Consider the following 26,189-nt stretch of genomic DNA (forward strand, 5'->3'; position numbering starts at 1 on the left):
GCGTAATGGTATTTTATTTTGGAGAGAAGCCGGAAGTGTCGGTGTGACTCTGACTGGGCAAAAGTTGGCCAGAGAGTTTGACAAAGTTTCTGAGTAGAAGCGGCGCGTTTCCTTAACCACAAACTGTGCACATTAGCTTGAAAGTATCATTTACTCTATTCCGTGGTCTCTTCTTTCCGCATAAATGCCGAAACTTTTGTCCAAAGCTCCGGATTTCGTTGCCATCTTCGTTCATTGGTGAGTTTTTATAAATTTTATTTTACAGAATTACCGCCTCTCCTTTCGATTATTGCGGCAGCTGTACCGTTACACCCACAGGCTAACCCTGCTCGGCTGTGGTCATGTTAAATACAGGCTGAACTATCCCCACCAGTAGATGCCCCACGGTCACTTTTCAAGTGTTTTTAAATGTTTATGACACAGTCGTCAAAACAGCAGACTGTCACTAAAGCCACTTGTAATCACATCCATGTTGTTTTGAGTTTTGCTTCCTGCTTTTCAAAGCTTCCTCTGCTGATGTGACAGAAGCAGAAGGGAAACCCCGGCCATTTAATCCTGAACACGTCAGCCAGTGAAGATGATTTGAAAGAAAAGATGAAAAAGTATTTAGTTATTAGTGAGGTATATGAGTAATACCGTCTTGGTAAATCTTTACTTTCCCAAAAGCAGTGCCAGTACATGCAGTCGCCCTCAGTGTGTTTATTTTCTGTGTCTGATTCTGAAGTGTAGTTAGAGGTAACATTTAGATTGCAAAGTGTATTATTCTTGTATAGGTCTAATTATAGAGAGCTGTGTGTGTGTGTGTGTGTGTGTGTGTGTGAGAGAGAGAGAGAGGGGGGGGGGGGGGGTGTCAGTAAAACATTGAAGGTCTGTGGGCTGATTGCTGCATCTGCCTCTGCACTGACTGACTGAATTTTTCTGATACCAACTTTTAGGAAGTATGCCAATCTAAAACTGGATCTTAAAAAAAGAGAAGTAAACTGAATTTATGATGTGAATAAATGGAAAATAAGTTTAAAAAAAGAAATCTGAAGTCTTTCTTAATCTGGGTAAATTTGCTGACACAACATTTTGCTGACACGAGGAGGCGTTGCTGGACGATGCTTGATACCGGGATGGCTCTGAGTCGTCTATCTTCGAAGATGCTTTGGTATTTTATATTTTCACCAGCCAATCATGGCCTGTCTCAGTTTCCAGCATCAGCAGGAAACACAGCATGTTTCCAATTTCAGAGTTTATTGAAGGGAAGGGCTCGTCACAAATTAATGACACCAGCGCGTTGGATTTTTTTTCCTATTTCCATATACTCATCCTCCTCAAGCTAGGCGATGGACAGGCAGCAGATCCAGGTGAGCGACGAAGAGTGTCAAGTACCACGAGAAGAGAGCCGAAGGAGGAGGAGAAAGAAAGCCATAACCTCGTCCTGCTCCACCTCCATGGATCAGATCTCTGTCGAGTTTGTGCTGCCCACAGCTGCGCGGGGTGGAAGTGGCCCCGACACTCTGCAGCTGGACGTGGCTGGGAACTGGACTGTCGAACAGGTCCGGCTCGTTCACTCCTTTTCTTCTCAGACCCGCGTACCGTCTGCTGTAGATGTTAAAAATCCTCACTGCGCCTCGTTTGCAGGTGAAAGCCCAGGTATGGATGAAGGCAGTGACTTCGAACCTGTGCCCTGAGTTCTACCAGCGCTTCTCTCCTGACCATTGCATCCTGTTGTACCAGAAGAAGGGCAACGTTTGCGAGATCTATGACAAGCACCAGGTCTTCCAGACGCTAGACTGCATTCGCTACTGGAGAGGTACCACGACCCACTTCTACCTGCAATCAGAGTCTGAGCTGGTCTTTAGCTGTGATGTAAAAATCATGTTTTGTTAAATCATGTTAAATTGTTTTTTGTTTGTTTGTTTGTTTCAAAAGCTCTGAAGAAGGATGTGGGGCGGATTCAGCTAGTGCCCCGCCCACAGCCCTCACAGGAGTCTGTGGAGTACCAGCGCTACCTGAACTACCTGATTGGCTACGACGTAACCGACGTCAGCAACGTCCACGACGACGAGCTGGAGTTCACACGCAGGAAGCTGCTGACCCCACGACGCATAGAGCTGTCGGAACGCGACCCAAAGCTCTACTCCATGGACCCCTGGGTGACACGCAAGCCTCTGCCCGAGCACCTGCTCTCCAAGGTGTGTGTATGTGTGTGTGTGTGTTTATAATAGTATAACACAGTTAGCACTGTTAGCTTTAATTACTGCAGTTCAAAATGACTTATATGTATATGCAAGGTTTGACCCAGAACTCCAAGCCCTGCAGACTTAAATGAAAACCTCTGTAAAATGATGTAGATGTTTTCCTATAATTATAAAGTAGAAAAGAAAAACGGGCTAGGTTATTTAAAAAAAATGGACCAACCTTTGCTACAGCTTCTGCTTCAGTCATAATAATTCATTTTGAAACCTAAAAAAAGTATTAGCTCCACACTTCATCTGCCTGTTCTCTCTTCTTCTTGAGTTATAAAGTCTGTGCTTGCGCTGATGACTGATACAGCTTTAGTCACACATAAAAGTGTGACTTGGAGTAGTAAGTTCACTAAAGAGCCACTTTCTTCACCAGCTTGAGCTTACAGGATAGACGGGGATGTCTGTTGCTACAGAAACCACCTCCTCTAGCCTTGTATACACCTATTTGCCTCCTAGTTGTATGATTGTAATGACAGGTGATTGGATCCTGGAGCGTATTACTACCAGTGTGAAACCCCAGGCTCTTCATTCAAAGTTCTTTCAAAAAAACTGACTGTGGAGTGATTTGCTTGGAGAACAGGGCAGAGAATGAGAGCAGCGAGTTTTGCCTTTGAATGAGATGAGGAAAATAGTGCATCAAGAAAACTGCAGATCAACAGGCTGAACTTGAACTTTCAACTGTTTGATGAATTTCTCAGTTTAGTCTTAATTAGAAATTATGTTCCACTAAATGACTGACCCTCCAAAAGTTGATTCTGTTCATCTGGATGTAGCGTTTTCAGTGGGAGAAACGTTTCGTCACTTATCCAAGTGACTTCTTCAGTTCCAGTTTTATAGACAGTACATTTGCATAATGACAGAAACTAGCACCACTGAAGGAACAATGGGCTGGGAGGTCAGTTCCTTCATCATGATTATGCAAATTCTCATGACCATTGATCAAAGACCACTGATCAATGGCCATGAGTACCATTCACAGAGAGTTGGGGAATGGCTGCAATCACAGCATTGTAAGATGGCGAAAGAGGAGGGTCCTAAGGGTACTTAGGCCCCCTCCTCGATTCAGAGATGGTCTTTTTCTCTTTTCACCTAAATGGCCTCCTTGACTCCAAACCAGCATTCCTTCCTGTCCAGGATGTGTACATCCTTATCATTGAAAGAGTGTCCACTGGCCTGTAGGTGTCCATAGACTGCAGAGTCCTGGCCTGACGAGGTAGCTCTTCTGTGTTGTGCTGTTCGCTTTGCCAGAGGTTGTTTGGTTTCCCCGATGTATGCCCCAATGAGATGCGGTGTTTAGAAAAAATGCGTCTCAACTGTTCCAATACTCCTGACACGTACGGGATAACTACAGGTTTTCGCTTAGTCTACCGTTGTCCTTCTCTCCTGGATCAGCTGGAGCTTTCTTTTGGCGCCTTCCCAGCTTTGACAAAAGTCCAGCTGGGATAACCACATGTACTCGGGGCCTTCCTGATGTGATGTTTTTCTTCTTCTCTGGCCACTGTGTCTGTGGGGATGGTGTTGGCTCTGTGTTGTAGCGTCCTGATGACACCCAGTTTGTGCTCCAGTGGATGATGAGAGTCAAACCTTAAATACTGATCCGTATTGTAGGTTTACGGTACACGTCAGCTTTTAGATGTCCCCCATTACTGATGGAAATCTCACAGAAGGCTAACCTGACACTTTTCATATCCTCCCTGGTGAATTTGATGTGTCGGTCCACAGAGTTAATGTGATCCATGAATTGTGGTACGTCCTGAGATTTGATTTGCACCCAGGTGTCATCCACATACCTGAACCAATGACTTGGTGGTGTTCCAGAGTAGGATAGCAAAGCCCTCTTTTCCACTTCTTCCATGTACAAATTTTCCAGGATGGGTGAAACTGGGGAACCCATGGCACACCCATGTTTCTGCCTGTAGAACTGACCCTTGTATGTCAAATAGGTGAAATGAAGGCACAGTTCCAAAAGCAAACACACTTGGTCGATGCTGAGAGTGGTCCTGTTGCTGAGGTTGGGATCATCCTGTAATCGCTTACGAACTACCTCCAACGCTTCCATGACTGGAGTGCAAGTGAAGAGAGATGTAACGTCGTACGAGACCATGGTTTCAACTGCCTCCATCGTAACATCTCTCACCTTCTCAACAAAATCCAAGGTGTTCTGGTCGTGGTGTTCAGAGCTGCTTACCAGCGGGTTGAGGATCGAAGCCAGAAACTTAAAGATGTTATTGGTGACCGAGTTGATCATACAGACAATCGGTCTTAAAGGTGCACCCTGTTTATGTATCTTTGGTAAACCATACAGACTTGGTGTAGACTCCCCTGGGTACAGCCTGTGGTATGAGGTCTGGTCAATAGCATTGTCTCGTTCTAACTGCTTCTGACAGTCTATCACCCTCTTCCTGTAGCCACTGCCTGGGTCTTGTTTCAGGGGCTCATAAGTATTTTCATCATTTAGTAGTGACAAAATTTTCTCACGATAGTCTTTCTGGTTTAGCAAAACTGTGCACCTACTCCTGTCTGCCAGAAGGATGATAATGTTGTTGTCATTGTTGTTGTGAGTGCCTTCCTCTCCTCCATGGTGATGTTGGATGCTGGGAGCTTTGCATTGCTGCGACAGGCCGAAACCTTTGTCCGTAGTTGCTCTGCTTCCACTTCTGCAATATTGTTGTTTCTGTGGCTGTGATCAGTTCCACTAGCGGGATTTGTCTTGGCGTGACAGCAAAATTCAACCCTTTAGCAAGGATGTTTTTCTCTGTTTCGGTGAGCTGTCTGCCAGACAAATTCTTCACCCACTTGTCCTCGGTGTCGCATCCTTCTGTCTTCTGGCCGTTTTTGCATAATCATGATGAAGGAACTGACCTCCCAGCCCATTGTTCCTTCAGTGGGCTGGTTTCTGTCATTATGCAAATGTACTGTTTATAAGATTGGGGAAACCTGCAGTCAGCTCAGACTGAGGAAGTCACTTGGATGAGTGACAAAACGGTTCTCCCGCTGAAAACGCTACGTCCAGATGAATAGAATCAACTTTTGGAGATTTACTTACCTGGATGATTGAGAATGCATCAAAACGTAAATGACTGACCATTTGTCAACAAGCTGTTGGTCAAATGTTAGAGTAAATGTCTTAGTGTGTGTTTATTTAGACTTTCAAGTTGTTTTTTGTGTTCTGCTCCTCCTCTCAGATCAATAATGGCCACATTCTGGTGGTAATCCACATAGGGACAGCCAGCCAGACCATCAAAGTCTCCATTGATGACACACCAACACTGGTAGATGTGCAGTGATGAATTCCACTTATATCTTTACTGTTTCCTCTGCCTATTTCCTGTACAGTTTCCTGAAAGTTTGCCATCTTGTTTAGGTGTTGGCGAGCTTTTTTGCCAAGACATCAAATAAAAGAGCTTTGCTGGGCATCCCCGACAATGTGTGTGAGACTGACTTTGTGCTGCGGGTGTGTGGCAGGTAACCGTGCCATCGAGTTGGGCTTGAAAGCCGCTGATGGCTTAAACTGAGAACCAAGTTGAGAGAAACAGAGCAGCATTACTATTTTATTCGTTACATTAGAGAGTAAGCATGCCGCTGTCCCACAGGGAGGAGTACCTGTACGGAGAAAAGCCTCTGGAGAACTTTAACTGGATCCGTCAGTGCCTGAAGAATGGCGAGGAAATCCACCTGGTTCTGGAGATGCCTCCTGATCCCGATCTGGATCTGGTCCAGAAGGAAGACTGGGCCCAAGTTGATGACTGCACTGGAGTTGCAGGTAAACAGTTAAACTAAGCTGTTCAGTCATTTTCTTTCCACATGGCCAACCTTGTAACCCTAGTCTTTTGATTTTTCCCTCTCAGGCACCCATGAGCAGCTGACCATTGATGAGAAGGACCATGAACGGGTGTTCACCATCTCCATGTGGGACTGTAACAGGAAGTTCAGAGTGAAGGTGCTGGGTATTGACATCCCATCTCTCCCCAAAGTCCCGGAGTTTATTGTCTACATCGAGGCCAGCATCTTTCACGGGCAGCAGCTTTTAGCTCAGGTAATTGAGACAAAACTACACTTTTTCAAACGACAATTTAAGCCCAGCCATAAAACCAAGTTGATCCCTCTGCAGTCTCTAGATTAAATTACACTTTGTTTACCCTTTATTTTATCTTTAAATTGCATTAAACTTAAACTTAGACCACTGGCTTCCTACTGGTCTTCATCAAAGCTGAACCAAGTCATATTAACTTAACCTTTTGATCATTTTGTTGTGGCTTTGGAAGCATTTTTAGTGCATTTATCTGACAAATACTATTATGGCCTGTATTTGTATAGCGCTTTATTATGAGGTTAACTTCCTTAACTGACTGTGATCCAGTTTTGGTCCATGCAGATTCTCAAGCATCCAGGTCATGTCTTGACTTACCCAAACTGGCAGCGGGAGATAGCCTCCGCTTCTGCTGAAGGTTTCTTCCTGTTGAAAGGGAGTTTTTCCTTCCCAATGTCGCCAAGTGCGTCCTCATAGGGTCTCTAACTTACAATATTAGGCACCTTCAGGTGACTGTTGTGTTTATGTGTATGCTTCTTCCAATAATTAGCATATAAACAGAGGTTAAAATGAGACTAGCCAGGTAGGGTATACCTAAGATTGGGTGCTTCAGTGCACTCTCACTACTGGTAGCATGAGCATTGCTAACGTTCACTTCCTCTGTCCTGTCTTTCATCTGTCACACTTTAATGTTTTTTTCTCACCCAGAGAAAAAAAATACAGCAACTGCATATTTAGCTAGCAGATAGTTTGTGTTACAAACTACATAAAACAGTTTTGTGTTGAATTTGAAAATACAACGGCTGCACTGAGGTACCACTGAGCTCCCCGGGTGCTGAATTGCTGCCCACTGCTTCACTGAGTGAATGAGTTAAATATAACTATACAAGCCTTTCAGTCCGTGGAAATGGAAAACTCACTTAACTGTGGACAGTGACATTGGTGTTCCAGCACTTTTCCATTCCATGGCAAGCTTGAGCCTTGGTTGTTTCTGAGCATTCAAACCAGTTTTCTACCCTCTGAGGGTGACTGTTTGGGTCTTCTTCTAGACCTTGGTAAAACGGTAAGACATCCAACTAACATGTACTTACATTAACAGTTGTTTAAACTGCTGATCCTGGAATCTGCAGTTTAAACATAATGGCCCATTATGCTTCCTGAACAGCTTTGGCAGAGCTCTGACCTCAGCCTCTTCAAAATTAAATGGTAAATGGCCTGTATTTATATAGCGCTTTACTAGTCCCTAAGGACCCCAAAGCGCTTTACATATCCAGTCATCCACCCATTCACGGCAAGCTACATTGTAGCCACAGCCACCCTGGGGCGCACTGACAGAGGCGAGGCTGCCGGACACTGGCGCCACCGGGCCCTCTGACCACCACCAGTAGGCAACGGGTGAAGTGTCTTGCCCAAGGACACAACGACCGAGACTGTCCAAGCCGGGGCTCGAACCGGCAACCTTCCAATTACAAGGCGAACTCCCAACTCTTGAGCTACGATCGCCCGTGGATTATGCTTAAATGCTGGGTCTGTGCCAGGAAACCAACCAATTTAAATGAACTACCAATTCTGCCAAGAAGAATAGGCAAATATACAGCGAGATTTATTGTTGGCTACTAATAGCACCTGGTTCAGGTGCAACTTGCTAAGGGACATTTAACCCAATATTAGTGGCAGCAGCATGTATATTTTAGACCCTTTATGTATACTTAAATAGTGGATTAAAAAATATCTAAAGGAATTTCAAATTTGTGCACTCACTTCTTGTTTTTGAACTAAAGATGTATGCCACCTTAGAAAAAGAACAGTTCAAAGAAAGCATTGGAAGCTCCAAATTACCCTCACATTCATGCCCATGATGACTTCTGCCCACAAATGTATAAGCAGCATGAAAATATATGAAATAGATGGGTTTGAAAAAGGCTGGAGGGTGATAAAAGCAGTGTTTTATTTATTTATTTTTTTTACATTTTTAAGGAGAGAACCACCTCTAAAACCTTCAGTGAAGAAGTGCTGTGGAACTGCTGGCTGGAGTTTAACATTAAGATCAAGGATCTGCCTAAGGGGGCATGCCTTAACCTCCAGGTAATCTAAGAAATTTCTTTCTGGTGCTGTTATCATTCTCTGTTTGTTGGTAGAATAAATAATCATTAAGCTGTAACTATTGTACTTTTGTTACATAATGGTTCTACGTTTCCCACCCAGGTGATCTGTGGGAAGCAACCCCAGATCCCAAATTCCAAAGGAAGCTCTTATCAAGAGAGTACAGCGGGAAGCAGCTGTCTTGATGGTAAAGTCCTCTCCCTTTCTGTTCTTTCGCATGTTGAAAATCTACAGAGCAATGCTTTATTCTGTGTGTTCACCCGGCTTTCAGGAAAGACCAAGAGTCGTCTCCTGTACTACGTGAACCTGCTCCTGATCGATCACCGCTCCTTGCTCCGCCAGGGGGAGTTTATCCTCCACATGTGGAAAATGCCAGAAAAGAGCGAGGAAAGCAGCAGTAGCATCAACGCGGACAAGCTCACCTCAGCCACGAACCCAGACAAGGCCTCTTCCATGGCCATTGCCATTTTGCTGGACAAATACTGCTACCCTGTGGTACTACCCAAGAGCCGGGATGTGGGCCGGGACTGGGCTGTTGGGGGTGAGGACGCAGAGGGAGGGGAGCGGGGTCAGAGAGAGATGCCAAACCACTTGAAAAAGCAGTTTGAGGCCATTGTAGGTACCGATCCCCTACATCCCCTCAGCCCTGAGGACAAAGAGCTGCTGTGGCACTTTAGACACGAATGTATGCGTGACCCCAGGTACTGATTTATTTCTTTATTTGTCCTTTTAAATTAAAACGACAATAAAGTAATGTTTTGCCCCAAAGTACTGAAAATATAATTTTATAACAAATGCCTTGCCCTTAGAGCCTACCCAAAGCTGCTGGGCTCAGTCAGATGGGGGAAACAGGAAGATGTTTTGGCGACGCATCGACTGCTGGAGCGCAGCAGCGCATGGGACACCAGGTACAAGAGCGTTTCAAACTGCCACTGTACTGTGTTTAGGATCAATGTCGTATCACCTTTCACCATAACATTGCTTTGCAGTGGTCTGGATGTTGGCCTGGCCATGCAGCTGCTTGACTGCCACTACTCAGATGCACAGGTTCGCTCAATGGCTGTCAGGAAGCTGGAGACGCTGGAGGATGATGATGTGCTCCGATATCTTCTCCAGCTTGTACAGGTACACCCTGTCTTTTTTCCTTTTATTTTAATATAAATAATATTTGGTTAATCTGAGTAAGAACCACTTCAGTCACAGAATTAGCCATCAGCTCTTTTCTAGGACCTTCCTACCTTTCTATACATGTGCATTCAGAGCTAAAGATGGAGGGAGGGTGTAAGGTCTCAGCACAGAGGAATCTGTGCCATGAAGCATCAGGGCACTCCTGAAGCCAAAAATGGGTCCAGTTTGACACTAGTGAGGTGTACCTAATAAAGTGGCGCCCTATGTGAGAGTCTCCAATTGTAATCGAAGAAGGCTGTAAAAGTATCTGCTGAGTCATCGACTGACGTGGGCCAGCATTAAAATCAGCTGTTATCTGCCGCTAACATTTGCATACCTAACATGTACTCGCTGTACTTGCACAGAACTTTTCTTTCCTCCATCTACAACCAGGAAACAGATGGTACATTTTGTATCCTGCTGTATTCTTTTGGCAGCTGAAACCACATTTGCTTACAAAACAATCAATCTAATGCATTTTTTAAAATGTTGCTGAATGCTAAAGTTGATCTTTTACAGTTTCTGTGTTGATGTGTCGATAATGTGAGACTGTTTGCACTTTAGAGTTGGACATTCGTTTCCTGTGTCAGATTCAGGCTCTGGTATCTATGTGACGCTGGTTAGCATAGCCTAGCGCAGACATGCTACACTTTAATCCTACGCTGGCAGTTTGTTTGGTGAACAAAAACACACACTGCCTGCTTTACATTGCTGCTGCCAAGTTTTGTGTTGTTGTGAGTTTATGATGCGGTGCTGATGAGCACACACTCTGCTGCTGTTACAGTTGTTTATTGTTGATTTCAAATGTGTAACCACTAACATTTGACTGGTCGGATAAATATTAGCTCGAGAGGACCAAGCCTCTTTTGCATTTACACTCTCACTCTGTCTGATTCACTGTTTCATGCTGTGAGTTTAGTTGACTCTGCAGTCAGCTTTGCATGAGCGATACTGTATCAGTCGTCAGCCGTGGCCAACAAAAGAGCCTTTTAGGAGAAAGACATCTTCCTAAATGCAGTTATGACATCTCACTGATCTGTGGAATATATTATACCATCAAAATTCTCCAGAACATGCATGTGTCAAAGTCTTTGTAGGGTGAACGTGAAAGAATACACATTACATACACTGTTTCCATGATGCTTCACAATATGCTAAAAAAAAAGGGATTCAGTCCTTTTTAAACCACTCGCTGCCTCTTTTTCTAAACATTTAAATAGCAGTTATGTTGGAGCACAGTTACTTCTGTGTTTTCATTGCACTTGCTTTACTGCCAGTCCATGCTGCTTCCCAACACACTGTAGCCTCTGTTAAAAGGCAGTTCTTCTGGTATAAATGTGTGCACACAGCCTGCTAACTTCACCTGGCAGATGATCAAATCAAATCAAAATTTATTTATATAGCACATATTAAAACAACAGTGTTGACCATAGTGCTTCACAGTCAGTAAAAGCATGAGACAATTAAAACAAACAATAAAACAGGGCAACAAAAAATAGGTAACAACACAACAGCCAACTAGTTAGAATCAAAAGCCAAAGTAAAAAGATAAGTTTTAAGACGTCTAGGTGCCACGGTTACAAAGGCCCGGTCACCTCTCGACTTCATTCGAGACCTAGGTTGTGCTAGGAGCCTGTGATTGGATGATCTAAGTGCTCTGTTGGGATTGTATAAGTGGAGTAGTTCAGAAAGATAGCTGGGCGCTAAATTATTCAGAATTTTAAAAGTGAATAAAAGAATTTTAAAATCTATGCGATATTTAACAGGGAGCCAATGTAATTTGGCTAAAATTATGCGTTCATATATTCTCGTACCTGTTAAAAGACGCGCCGGTAACTGAAGCCGGTAAAGAGAAGAGTGTTGGAGGCCCGAGTAGAGGGAGTTACAGTAGTCCAATCTGGATGTGATAAATGCGTGGATAAGCTTTTCAAGGTCCTTTAAAGGAAGGAACGGCTTTGCTTTGGATATCTGACGCAACTGGCAAAAGCTGTTTTTTACCACAGTGGAGACGTGTTTCTCAAGTTTAAAAGAGCCATCCAGGAACACTCCAAGGTTTCTTACAGCGAGCGAGAGATGCTAGCGAGAGGGCCAAGGGCATCAGCTAACTGGTCTAGCGGAGTGTGACTACCAAAGACTACCAAAGATTTCGGTCTTATTCTCGTTCAATGTAAGAAAATTATGTGATAACCAAATTTTAACTTCATGCAAACAGTTGAACAGAGGTTGCAAAGAAGCGGACACGTTGGATTTCAAAGGTGAATAAATCTGGATATCGTCAGCATAACAGTGAAAGGAGATGTTGTATTTTCTAAAAATTAATCCCAACGGCAACATGTACAAAGAGAAGAGAGCGTGATGTTGTTAGAAAGCCCACCACCACGTGCTTTGGAGTAGGAAGAATGTTTCATTTTCCTTTTTGTGCATTGCACAACACCAGAGGTCACACAGGCTTGTTGTAGACACACATTGTGCTATCATCAGAAATCATGTTAGCTGCTTTGTTTATGTGTTTGTGTGTCCTGCAGGCAGTCAAGTTTGAGCCCTACCATGACAGCGCTCTAGTCAGGTTCCTGCTGAAGAGAGCTCTGAGGGTAAGCAGACATGTGTCTGCCTGTGTTATGTCATTTCAGCTCTGTGTGTGTGTGTGTGTGTGTTTTACTAGCACAATAACTGCAGTCAAAAAAATGTCAAGTTAAACAACACCTTTTGTTTTTCTTTTGCAGAGTAAGCGTATCGGTCATTTTCTCTTCTGGTTCCTGCGGAGTGAAATCGCTCAGTCCAAGCACTACCAGCAGAGGTACGCTGTCCTCCTGGAGGCCTACCTCAGAGGCTGTGGTGAAAATATGCTGCAGGACTTCCGGAAGCAGGTGACACGCCCTATTTATAGATGTTTCCACAATTGTATAGTACTGTGAAAATGTGATACGCATGGTCTGAAGGGCAGGCTGTGAAGACGCCATTCTTAAAGAAGGGAAAATTAGGGGCAACCATCAATAACTTTGACAGCAAATTTAAATGTAGTTTTAGTCATAATTAGAGTAGACTTAACACGGTTTTCAAAGCTTTTTAATTTTCCTTGATGTCACATGTGAAATGTTTCCATATGTCTGCTCATCTCTTCCTCCCAAGCGTTGAGATTTTGTGACGTTTTCATGAGACACAGTGTGAACCAGCTGTACTGATCCTGGGGGCACATCAAATGAGCATGTCTAACCTCACTGCACGTGGTGATTACTTCTGATTGGATCACTTCCAAACTTGTCCCGCCTTTCTAGACAACTTAATAGTTCTGATTGGAATTTTCCGTTCAGAATTATTTCATCTCGTTTTTATTCGCTGGTTTCTGTCCTCGTGCATTCACTTTTATTTAGATATCATTTTTCTTTTCATCAGAGGAAAAGAAGTCATTGATGAAAATTGTGACAAAAAATTGTTGGTCAGCAAAATCAACACTGGTGGCAGCATGTCTTACGGAGTCCAAATTTGGGATAATCTTTACAGAGAATGGAACAAAAAGCAGCTGACCAAAGAAGAGCTTTGCCGAAGACTTCTTAATGAAATGACGAGAAAGCTGCCTAGAAAGGTTCAGGCTGTGTTGAAGAAGAAGGTGTTTGGGGGGTTGGGTTTGAACACATCTTTGACAGAAAGTCCTGATGCTTGCAGGTGGATATGACAGAGGCTCTGCAGAAAGTCACCCGTGAGATCAAGACCATGTCTGCAGACAAGTATGATGTTACGCCACAAGGTGAGGAGCAGAAACAGAAGCACTGATATGAGCCTATATCGTGTAGCATGAACGTGCATTATTTGCTTATTTTTTTTAAAGTAATTTAGTGGTACTCCTTTGTGGATGCCCCTGTCACCTCACAGTAAGAGAGCTGGTAGTTCAAACCTGCCGGCCTTTCTGTGTGGAGTTTGCACGTGCTCAGAGCACTCTGGTTTCCCCCTACAGTCCAAAGACATGCCTGTTAGGTTAACTGGCGACAGTAAACTGCGTTTAGGCGTGAAGAGATCGGGCACTAAGAGAAATCAGTCTGTAATCCTACAAAAAAAATCTGTGAAAAGAAAATGTTTTATTGTTCTTCTGCTTCTTTTATCTGGAAATGTGCAACCTAATCCCGGTCCAGACTGCAAATGCTTAAGTACTCCTTGTGATTTCAAAACTCGAACAGGTCTTGGTATCACTCATTTAAATGTCAGAAGTCTTCTTCCCAAACTTGAGTTTGTGAAATTTTGGATGAAAGAGTTAGATACTGATATTCTTATATTATCAGAAACCTGGCTTACTAAATCAATTACTGACAAAGACATTGCAATAACGGGCTATAATATTTTCCGTTGCGACCGCCCCAGAAAGGGTGGCGGTGTTGCAATTTATGTAAAAAGCAAATTCCATGTTACTGTCGATTCATCGGTATCTGTTTGTAAGCAGTTTGAACTTCTTGCCCTCAAACTCCAACTTTTCAAGGGCTATTTTATTACCATTGTGGGCTGTTATAGACCCCCCTCAGCTAGTAGTGAGGCTTTAGTTTCACTTAGTAAAAAATCTACTTTAAATTTTAATGAAATTGTGCTGGCCGGAGATTTCAACTGGGACTGGTTGTCCTCTGCCTCAGACAGTTTTAAATCCATGTGTGATTCATATAATCTCACACAACTAATTTACAGCACAACTCGTCCAAATCTTAAATGCCCAGAAAAGTCATCACTTATTGATTTATTTTTAACTAATATGCCGTATAAATATTCTCACACTGGGGTTTTCGCAAATGATATCAGTGACCACTGTGTGGTAGCTGTAGTCAGGCAATCGAAGCTCCCAAAATCAAGGCCACAGATAGCTTTTAAACGAGATTTTAAGCATTTCTGTGAGCAAGCTTTCTTTCATGATTTATGGGACTATAACTGGAGTAGAATTTACCTGATAACTGATCTTGAGCTGGCATGGAATTATTTTTATGATACTTTTATCAAAATTATAAATAAACATGCCCCTATCCGCAAATTTAGAGTAAAATGCAGAAACAACCCTTGGTTTTCTCTTCAGCTCTCTAGTCTACTCAAAAAAAGGGATGCTGCCTGGGCTAAGGCCAGAAAAACTAAATCTGAAGCGGATTGGCTGATTTTTAGACAGCTCAGAAACCGTTCAACTTCCTTAATTAAAAAGGCCAAATCAGAATTCTATCTTTCAAAAACTACTAAACATTTGAACGATCCTAAAAAATTCTGGAAAATAATAAAATCTTCTTATGGGGACATAACTACAAACGAGATGCCAACTTTTGTTGTAAAAGACTCCTGCACTTTAACAGAGAAATGCGACATTCTAAACTGCTTTAATGAGCATATTGTTTCTTCAGGATCTCTATTTGAATCTTTATATCCAGATTTAAAACAGCTTAATCAACAAGAGGCTCTCTCTGCAACCGCTCAAACTGAATCTGTGGTCCAACCCTTCAGTTTTTCTCCACTAAATGTTTTTAAGGTCCATAGGGCTTTAAATCTGTTGGATCTAAATAAATCTGCAGGACCAGATCAACTTGATCCCTATTTTCTTAAGTTGGCTGCAGATTTTATAGCAGAACCGATAACTTACATTTTTAATCTTAGCCTCTCGAACAGTGAGATCCCTGTAATATGGAAATCTGCCTATGTTCTCCCTTTGCTGAAAGGAGGTGATCCTTCAGATGTTAATAATTACAGGCCCATATCTAAATTGTGTGTTCTAGCAAAAGTTCTAGAAAAGTTCATTAGTGAACAACTGAAAGACTTTTTGGACAAAAATTCAGTTCTTTCCCAACATCAGTCAGGATTCAGAAAACAACACAGCACAATAACTGCTGCTATTAAAGTGGTTAATGACATTGTTGATTCAATGGACTGCAAAAAATACTGTGCTGCTCTTTTTCTTGACTTGTCAAAGGCTTTTGATACAGTTGACCATGCTATTTTATTAAATAGTCTAAACAATATTGGTCTATCTGTAAATGCTGTAAGTTGGTTTTCAAATTACTTGTCAGCAAGAAAACAGTGTGTCCGTGCTGCTGGGTCTTCTTCCTCTTTTCTCCCAGTATCCAAAGGAGTTCCACAGGGTTCCATATTAGGACCATTGCTATTTTCTCTTTACATAAACAACCTTTGTGATAATTTGTCAAACGCAGCATTTCATCTTTATGCAGATGATACAATCATTTATTGTTCATCCCCTTCAGTAGCACAAACTCTGCAATTTCTGCAGTCTGCCTTTGATGTCGTTCAGTCCCATTTAACTCAACTTAAGTTGGTGTTAAATCCAGAGAAATCCAAGTTCATGTTATTCTCAAATGGCAAAGAGTTGTTAGCTACGTCTCCTAAGATTAAAACAATTCAAGGATCTGAAATTGAAATGGTCACATCTTACAAGTATCTAGGGATCATTATAGATCAGAATTTGTCATTTAAGACTCACATTCAAAGGCTTGTGTCGAAGTTAAAATTAAAACTAGGTTACTTTTTAGAAACCAATCCTGTTTCTCCCTCCAAGTGAGAAAACATTTGATTCGTGCAACCTTTTTACCTTTATTGGATTATGGTGACCTGCTTTTTATGAATGCACCTGCCCACTACCTAAAGAGGTTGGATACTGTGGACCATTGTGCTTTACGTTTTATTACTGGCTATGGAAATCGTGTACATCATTGTTCTTTGTATGCTGCTGCTAAATGTCCATCTTTGCATATTCGCAGACTCTCCCATTGGTTGATTTTTATCTATAAATCTCTCCTTGGGCTGGTTCCATCTTATTTATGTGTTTATATGTGTAAAAACCACAACCAATACAACCTTCGTTCGAACAAAATCATACAATTGATTGTCCCAAAAATCAGAACAGAATTGGGGAAAAGGGCTTTTAAATACGCTGCCCCTGCTTCCTGGAATAATCTGCAGAAGGAACTGAAGTTATCAGAATTGGTTACCTTGGGAGAGTTTAAGTCTGTCTTAAAGGAACGAGAGAACAGCTCTTTTACTCAGTGTGATTATTTTTAATGTACTCTTAATTTGATCTGTTATTGTATATTTTACACATGTTTGTATGGGATATTGTATTTGTTTTAAATGTTAGATACCTATGTGGTATGTGACTTTTGTTGCTATGATGCCAGGTCTCTCTTGGAAATGAGATTTTTAATCTCAATGAGATTTTTTACCTGGATAAATAAAGGATTAATAATAATAAAAAATGGTTGTCTCTCTGTGTTAGCCCAGGGTGTAAGCTCAGTTTTTGTCTTATGACAGCTGGAATAGGCTCCAGTGCCCTTGCAAACCCCAAAGTGGATATGTGGAAGAAGATGGATAGATGGTTTCAGTTTTAAATACAAACCCTCCAAGGCTTTGGTCCTGCTTATACAGTGAACCTGCTGACTTTTTCTTCCACACTGGTTTTATTTATTCTGTTATCAACAGAATATCACACTTTTGAGGTTTGCACCCCAAACCTTTGCTTTAAATGTCTACGGTTACCTTTCTTTGCTAAACATTCTTCACTAGTTTATTCTGGGTTGTACTTTCTGTGGTTAACACCAGCATTTGTATCTAAGCATGTGTAAAGCATGTCTGTTGTATGAATACATGGTTGCATGTATGTACTGTATGGTCAGATGTGTATTTATTTTTTATTTTTTGATGTGTCGATATTACTCTGACTATTCTAAACCTTCTAATTTGCACTAAGACTTGAAAAGACGTGTAAAGAAAGAAGTGTGTGTTTTTCAGTGGTGTTTCAGTTGCGTCAGAAGTTGGAGAATCTGCAGTCCTCTGGTCTGCCAGAGAGCTTCAGAGTTCCTTATGATCCAGGACTAAGAGCTGGAGCCCTGCTGGTGAGGAGCAAACACATCAACACGACCCTGCAATAAACACTGAAATTAGAACAACTTTCAGCTCTCATGAGTGCTTATTTCTGGGCAGAGACGTCAGAATTGTATCTATAAATGACTGAATTTTTGATGAAAACAATTTATCTTTATGTAGATTGAGCAGTGCAAAGTGATGGCGTCTAAGAAGAAGCCGCTGTGGCTGCAGTTCAAACGGGCCGACTCCACCACTCTCTCCAAAGACCCCATAGGCATCATCTTCAAAGACGGTGATGATCTCAGACAGGATATGCTCATCCTGCAGGTGTGTAGCAGCTCAGCCTTAGACAGGACTGAGAGAGTTATGAGAAGAAAAGTTCTGTAGCACTCCGTCTGTCTTCTTTGCAGATTCTGCTGATCATGGAGTCAATCTGGGAGACTGAATCGCTGGATCTCTGTCTTTTACCGTACGGCTGCATCTCCACTGGAAATAAGATAGGTCGGTTATTCCCTGCAGAGATACAGAAAACATATTAGATCCTGTGTCCCTCATTTATAACAACCAAGGCTGATCATGTGAGCCTGACAAATCCAAAATAGCGTGTCATCGCTGTCTTTATTGCATCACTGTAGGCATGATTGAGATTGTTAAGGACGCCACCACCATCGCCAACATCCAGCAGAGTGTTGTGGGAAGCACCGGCGCATTTAAAGATGAAATCCTCTACCAGTGGCTCCGGGACAAGTGTGTCAGTGAGGACAAGGTACGTACTGTATCACTGACAGCTTATGATGGTTTTACGCTTGAGCGGGGGTAGCACGAAGACAGTCTGCGGGCAGTCGTGGACAGCCTGACTACCTACAGAGAGTGTTTGTTGTCAGATGGGGTCAGTGTCAAAAATATGCAGTACAACCGGTCTGCGGGCTGCACTTGTTTGTCCTGTGGTCAATCAGCTGCGGTGAAGAGCGAAGTCCTAACACGCAAAGAGCTGAAGGTAAACCAAGTGCTAAACAATGAAGTTTCCACTGCTGTCACTGTGTTTTTCATGCTGTATTTTCCATCTTTGATGATTTTTCATGCTGCTCGCGTTCCTGGTCATCACTGCTCAGTGATGTGCAGCTGGGATTTTTTTTTTTTAAGCAATTTATTGCTTAAAAAATCACACGGATGATGTAGAAGTCTCAAATAAAACAAATGGCATTACAAAGCTGTCATCTAGTTTTTTTTAAATCCATTGGTGGACTTTTTTATGCCCTACTTCCATTTTCGCAAAGCAATCCAGCTGACCGGATTGAAGTCTTTGTCAGGCTGATTCTGGTCCCTGTCCCCCATATTTGATACCTCCGCTCCAATTCATCATTATACTTGATTACATGTCGCTGATCAGCAAAGCTTTAGTTACAAGCCTTGCACGCAATGCATGCATTAAGTAACTGTGTTGATAAGACCAGTTTTGCAGACTTTATTAGATCAGAGGAAATGAGGAAGAGAGAGGAAGGAAGCAACCGTCAGAGTTTTTCCTGTCGCTATGGCACCCACGTGCGCTACTTTTAGCACAGACACCTGCACTCCCACAGTCTGCGCTTTTTCCTCTGCGTGGTTTTTTTAAACCGAGTTATGTTTCCAGTAACTACAAGGTCAAAGTTTCTTAAAGGGGACCTGTTACTCCTTTTGTCACTTTTGGCATTAACTCTGTTACAATAATTGATTCTCATATTAAATATGGCCAGAGTTTCAAATAAAGGGGTCAATATAACGTAAGTACAAGTCTTCCCAAATCGAATCTTCCCTAATCTAGCTCAGTTAGCATTGACTTCTTCTGCTTCTTGGGTGCTTTTGTTTATCAGCAGTGACTCACACACATACCATCAATTTAACCTGCCACCGTATAATTATGGCTGTTCTCTTTCCAAAACAGTATTGTTGTGTGTGTGAGTGAGTGTGCTCACTTGGCTTTTAATAGTGCAGCGTCTGTTGGGCGAGAGTGTAACTGAGGTTATTTGTTAAAGCTACAATTTACAGATGTGTCCAAAATGCATCACATGCAGGCAGTCAGAAAGCTACACTTCTGAAGCAAGGACTGATGCGAAGATACACTCACTGTGTGTGTGTGTGTGTGTGTGTGTGTGTGTGTGTGTGTGTGTGTGTGTGTGTGTGTGTGTGTGTGTGTGTGTGTGTGTGTGTGTGTGTGTTTGTGCCTCTGCATGTTCCCAGTGGGCAGATTCTGTGTTGGAGCTTTCATAACAACTGCTCATGCAAACTAGAGACTGTGTGACGCAAGTCATTTGTTCAAGAAAACTGAAGATGAAAATTAATAAATTTGACACAGAATTTAGAAAACATAGTATGTAATAGTCTATCTTTGATACACTTTTAGGCTGTAAGAGTGATGGTGTTTCATTTTTTCCACACCCCTTTCAAAGACCTCTTTGAGATTTAAGACTTGGTTTAAAGGGTTAAGATAAAGTTAGGCTTAGGTCAGTGTAAGGGCTTTAGCCATTGCATTAGTCGTGATGATTAAACTTGGGTCTTCATGAGGAGCTGAATGTCCTTGTGCATGTTTTTAACAGCTACACTATTAGTGTGAAGCTCACTTATCAAAGCTGGATGGGTTACAGCCCGGATGTTGTCGTATACAAGTACATGATTAAAAACTCTGTTGTCTGTGTTGTAGTTCCAGCAGGCTGTGGAGAGGTTCCTGTACTCCTGTGGTGGATACTGTGTGGCTACATACGTCCTGGGTATTGGGGATCGCCATAACGACAACATCATGATCACTGAATCTGGTAATCTTACATCTGCGTTTTCACGTCACTGTCAGACAAAATACAGATTAAATAATTACAAAAATGGGATATTTTTAGAAAGAAATTAAACTCAAGTGGCACCACACTAACAGACCTCCTTTGTGTTTCTGCAGGGAATCTCTTCCACATCGACTTTGGTCACATCCTGGGGAATTACAAGAGTTTCATGGGAATCAGTAAGGAGTGGGTTCCCTTTGTGCTCACACCAGACTTCCTGTATGTTATGGGAACTTCGGGAAAGAAAAGTAGCCCCCACTTCCAGAAGTTCCAGGTGCTTTTTTTCATGTCAATACAATATAGATGCAGGAACACACACGTCCCATTCTTAAATTCATGCAGATTCATGCAAACACCAGTTAGTCACATTTGTCTATATGAACATCCTCTGTGTTTCAGGACGTGTGCGTGAAGGCTTACCTCGCCCTTCGGCATCACACCAACCTGCTCATCATTCTTTTCTCCATGATGCTTATGACTGGTACAATCTCCTCCTGATACCACAACACCCAGTTATTAAAACAATAATAATAGTGTCATTTTCACAGGTTGGTCCAGTTGTACCCAATTTGAGTATGACTGGCTCACCGGTGACAAGTAGTTTTAAACAGATTTTCAATCTTTTTAGATATTGATACCAAAGTGAAGTGAAACTAAGACATGCTCATGCTTTGACACTTATTTTTGGTTCATTAACAGGGATGCCTCAGCTGACTAGTAAGGAGGACATCGAGTACATCCGCGAGGCCCTGACTGTTGGCCGCAGTGAAGATGAGGCACAGCGCCACCTGCTGGACCAGATAGAGATCTGCAGGGAGAAAGGCTGGATGGTTCAGATTAACTGGTTTGTTCATCTGGTCCTGGGAATCAAGCAGGGTGTGGAGAAACGGTCCACTTAGGACTTACTAAGATGTATTCCATGAAAAAAAAAAAAAAAGTCAATGACTGAAGAGTCATTGACTTTAAAATCTGAAGACAATCTAGAAGGATTTAAAATGTTTGCACACAATGTATTTTTGAAAGTGGTGTTTTAGGCATCTAGAGACTGGTCGGTGACCATTAGACAGCCACTGGTCACGAGGGAAAACCGTGTTCTCAACAAGTTTTTGAGAGTGGTTTAAAGAGATATACGGTTCTGCAACAAAAACCTCTTTCTGGTTGCTTTTTCAAGGAAGATGTTAACTTGTCTGCAAACACTTGAAAACTGCTCACCCAGCTGTAGTGAAACTGTTAAAAGTGCAACACAAACCAGAAACGGAACACATTTGCCCTCAAAGTAAAAGTTGGGCCTTTTGAAATGTGTTGGTTCCAGTGGTAAGGCAGAACTTTTACTTTGAAGGTGAACCTTCTCTGTTTCCTGTTTGTGGTGCGCTTTTTCAAGTCAAGGCTGCTTGCAAACAAATTGCTGTCTTCCATGCAAGCTATGGGAGACTGTGGCAATCTAATAGTGACCAAAACAATCACAAGGACGATTTGTGGTGCAGCGCTGATGTCACCTGGCAACCTTCCCCAACTTCCAGGAACCACTTGCCAAGTGGTTGCCAAATACACAGTTTTGCCTAGCAACTAGAGGTTGCCAGGGGAGATGGCCTGATCAGTCTCTAGGCCTGTGTGAATGAGCTGAGACCATCTGAAATGAGATATTTCGCTAAATAATGGGATGTCACTGTCTATAAAACGTCACTAACTTAAATTTTATCTGCTGAGCCATTCCTGCAAAGCTTTGCGCTAAAGGTTATATGCTATGATTCAGACCAAGGGGAGAGATAAACCAAATACAGGTATGACTGTTTTCACTGCACAATGGACCATGTCAAACATCAAATGTGTCATTTTTAGATGCAAAATAGGAGTGACCTAAGACTTAAAAGCACTGAATCTGTCTGCTTTAGTGACACCACTTAATGCAGTAGTTAAAAAGAAAGCTTTTAAAACAGAAGCAAACAGTAAAAAACGGATCTTTGCAATGTTTACGTTCATCCTTAAAAAATGTTTTAAATGTGGTCAGAGTATTTTAGTAGTGTTTCAGTGTCCAGGTAATTAAATGTTTAATATATATATTTGACTAGTATGCAAGAGTTTATTGAAATGGTTAGATTCTCCTTTTCAGAGATTGCAAATAATATAACACATCCAACTTTGTGCTTGATGAGAGGCTTATTATTTATACGTGAAAGTGGTTTTTATTTGCGCTGCCCATTAAGGAAAAACTGTTTGATGTCTTTAAAACTGGAATTTCCAACTTCTAATTATGTAATGACTTAAAAACATGTTTCAGTCTGTTTTATGGCTGTTTGCTGTCTTAAAGTTTAAAATAACAGCCATGTACAGAGATAAGTTGCAGCTTACTGTATGAATATGTACTTTTGTCTTTCCACAGTTTTTCTGAAATAAACAGGAAGTGGGATTGTGTTGTCTTTCCATATCAGTAGTATCCATGTATCTATGTTGGAGATAAAAGCTAAAAGAAAGTTAAATGCAGTAGTTTGACAATCAGTGTTTTTTTAAAGTTTGCATTAAAACATTATTGGAAAGATGGAAAACTTTCTTCTTCTTCTTTTTTTTTTGTAGCAGAAAGAACGTTTTATAATCAAGCCTTTTTGTGCGTGTAATTGCCTGTAGACGTTGATTCCGGACAATAAAAGGACTGAAACGTGTTTGTGCTGTTCAATGTAAGTCATGTCCTTTCACAGTAATACTCACTACAGCCAAGAAGTGTGCTAAAGAGCATCTCTGAATGCACAACATGTCATGTCAAACCTTGATGGAGATGGATTACAGCAGCAGGGGAACCTACCAGGTGCTACTCCTATCAGCTAAGAACAGGAAACAGAGTCTAGAGTTTGTACAGTTTCACCAAAATTGGAGAAAAGAAGACAGGGAAATGTTGCCTGGTCTGAGTTTCAATTGGTGCCTCAACATTTGGATGAAAGGGTGAGAATTTGGCAATATACATCAGTGCATGGATCTGTGTTGCCTTGTGTCAACGATTCAGGCTGGTAGTGGTAATAGAGTAATGGTGTAGGGGATATATTTTTAGCAAACTTTGGGCCCCTTAATACCGACTAAGGTACACTCGGGCAGGCTTTTAAACAATGCTATCTATTGATGGCTGCTTTGAGTAGGATAACACACCATGTCAAAACTCTCAAACTGGTTTCTGGATTATGTCAAGACGTTTACTGAATTCAAATAGCTTCCATCATGCCCATGGATAAAAATCTCTGTGAAGTATTTCCAGCACCTTGTTGAATCCATGCCATGAAGAATTGCAGCAGTTCTGGCGGTCCAACTTAGTATGAGCAAGATGTGCCTAATAAAGTGTCTGGTGAGTGTACTTCAATGATGGAAGTCCACTTTTACCACAAGATGGCGCAAGACCACAAGCTTGTCTCTATATTTACACGTCCCAAAGCTTGACAAAATAGAAACCAGTCTCATCCTTTCCTCTGCTCCTCTTTTTTCCCTGTATTTTTCCCTGTTCAGCTCCCCTTTTCCTTCCTGATAGTTATCCCATGTATTCTGTTCCTCCTCACCTTATCTCCTTTGTCTTCCCCAACAAAATTTCAGCAGAGTCGTGGGAGTAAGCGCACTGCACGAAGAACACATCTCTTTCAGTCTTTATGGCAGTACGCTTATGCCTTGTGATGTACAGTGTTGAGGTTCTAAATGGATTAGACAGATGAGCCTCCTCCTTTTGACTTTTTTCTATGTAATGTAATTTGTAAGGTTTTTAGTGTGCCTACGAACTGTATCGAAGCAAGACAATAATGGTGCTCACTGAATAGAGTGTTTTTTTTCTTATGCATTCTTGCAGATAGACATAAATCGTCAATGCTTTTATGTGCAACGTCTCCTCCATCCTTCTCTTTTGGACAACAAAAATATATTTTACACAGTGCTGTGCATAAGTATTGAGCCAGCCCTCATTTCTTTGTAGAAGAAGTGGTGGGCCTGCAAACTATTTACAGCAGATGGACAATATATGAAAGTCATCTCCTTAAGAAACAGGAAAACAAAATCCAGCAAAGACCTGATACAGGACCTAAGAGATGCATCTGACCCTTCAATTGATCTATTTACTGTTTATTGAAGCCTCATCAGAAATTGTGGCTGTCAGTAAACAGTTCTTAAGCAGAGGAAAAAGGGAAGAAAAGTCTGAGGTATGTCAAATTATACTTATATTGATTCTGTTCATCTGGACGTAGTGTTTTCAGTGGGAGAAACGTTTTGTCACTCATCCAAGTGACTTCTTCAGCTGACTGCAGGTTTCCCCAACCTTATAAACAGTACATTTGCATAATGACAGAAACTAGCACCACTGAAGGAACAATGGGCTGTGAGGTCAGTTTTTTGGTCATTAATATGCTAATTGTCATGACCAATGATCAACAACCAATGTTGACCAAAGACATATCCAAGAACTGGACTGAAAATCTGTGACAACAGGTCTTACGAAGTGATGAATTTGAAAGTTGTGCTCCAAATCGTTGTCTATAAGTATGGAGGAGGTCAAGGAGGGAGGTATAACAGTGAGTGTCCAGAGCCATCTGTAAAGCATGGTGGAGGGTCTGTCATGGTTTGGGGTTGCATTGCAGCCAATCTTGATGAAAATCTTGATGGACCCAGAAAAGTACCATCAGAGTTTGGTCCACCATGCATTACCACTGGGAAAGTATCTGACTGGCAATGGGTTCATTTATCAGCATGACAGTGATCCCAAACTGCAAATGCAGTAACAGCATACTTGTACAAAAATTCACACAGTGAAACACTGTCATGGATTTCCTCCCTCAAGCTTGGACCTCAAGATTATTGAAGCAGTATGCGATCATCTTGACAGAGAACAGATCAAAATGCACCTAACATCCAAAGAAGAGCATTGAACAACCTTCAAGAAGCTTTGAGAAGTATTCTGGGCGATCGTGGCTGAAGAGTTGGGAGTTCACCTTGTAATCAGATGGTTGCCGGTTCGAGCCCCAACTTGGACAGTCTCGGTCGTTGTGTCCTTGGGCAAGACACTTCACCCGTTGCCTACTGGTGGTGGTCAGAGGGCCCGGTGGTGCCAGTGTCTGGCAGCCTTGCCTCTGTCAGTGCGCCCCAGGGCAGCTGTGGCTACAATGTAGCTGCCATCACCAGTGTGTGAATGGGTGGATGACTGAATGTGTAACGCGCTTTTGGGTCCTTTTACTACTACTAGGGAGTAGTAAAAGCGCTATACAAATACAGGCCATTTACCATTTATTCCTGAAGGCTGCTTTTTTTTTTTTTTTACCTTATATACTGTTTCCATTCATGTTTGCACATTTCAAGAAACCTTCAGAGTGTGCCAGTATAATCCTACTTAAATGTTCAGATTGCCGGTACATTTAAATAATTAACATTCAGTCTTGAGCTGTAGTATTTAAGAGCTGTAGCCCAGTTGGTCCTGATTTTCTATCAAAATTGCAAGAGAAAAACATCTTTTTATTTAACTGGATGGCTGTTATGTAACAAATGACTTAAAAAGTCCAAATTCGACTGTGTATGCAGCTCACCTGTTTGTCTGTTGGCTAAACAGAATTCTGAATAATTCTGAATAAATAATAATTCTGGGAACCCTCACTTTGATTCTCTTGCTGTAGGTAAACCTACAAAGTTGCAGGTATTTAACAAACTCACAGGACTGCTGCAAACAGCTGGAACTTAAGCTTTCCTATGTTTTGTGAAACATTGATTACATTTGTTTTTAGTAACTCTGATTAAAAACATATAACCCATCTGTGGTCTGCTGGCTTGTGTCCAAAGATGGTCCTCATAGTTGAAGCACTGATGACAGGACTCACAAACACTGTAGTGTTTCACCAGAAATGGTAACAAAACCTAAATGTGTGTATTTTTTTCTATGATAAAGAAATCAGTGCAGCAAATTTTAGTTTCATAGTAAATATGTAGGGGAAAAAAACAGAAAACCATTTAATTTGATGAGAGAGTCATAAAGTTACCAAAGAACCAGATCCAAGTCAGCAAAAATTCTCTATA

At 41.8% G+C, this 26,189-nt stretch overlaps 1 protein-coding gene across 1 annotated transcript; it reads left to right on the forward strand.

Moving 5' to 3' along the window:
- The first annotated feature begins 72 nt into the window (after positions 1-72).
- On the forward strand, positions 73-22,807 carry pik3cg (phosphatidylinositol-4,5-bisphosphate 3-kinase, catalytic subunit gamma). The gene is made up of 24 exons (XM_080886937.1): positions 73-237; positions 1,322-1,541; positions 1,627-1,798; positions 1,918-2,180; positions 5,420-5,506; positions 5,599-5,699; positions 5,828-5,997; positions 6,083-6,270; positions 8,242-8,349; positions 8,470-8,554; positions 8,639-9,068; positions 9,177-9,275; positions 9,357-9,492; positions 12,060-12,125; positions 12,258-12,401; positions 13,198-13,279; positions 17,287-17,390; positions 17,542-17,688; positions 17,772-17,862; positions 17,997-18,127; positions 20,039-20,150; positions 20,285-20,442; positions 20,568-20,649; positions 20,868-22,807. The coding sequence occupies exons 2-24, from the start codon at positions 1,329-1,331 to the stop codon at positions 21,065-21,067; spliced, it is 3,369 nt and encodes a 1,122-aa protein (XP_080743063.1). The 5' UTR covers positions 73-237; positions 1,322-1,328; the 3' UTR covers positions 21,068-22,807.
- The last annotated feature ends 3,382 nt before the right edge of the window (positions 22,808-26,189 follow it).

Source organism: Rhamphochromis sp. 'chilingali' (assembly GCF_963969265.1).
Source record: "Rhamphochromis sp. 'chilingali' genome assembly, chromosome: 7".
Lineage (NCBI taxonomy): Eukaryota > Metazoa > Chordata > Actinopteri > Cichliformes > Cichlidae > Rhamphochromis > Rhamphochromis sp. 'chilingali'.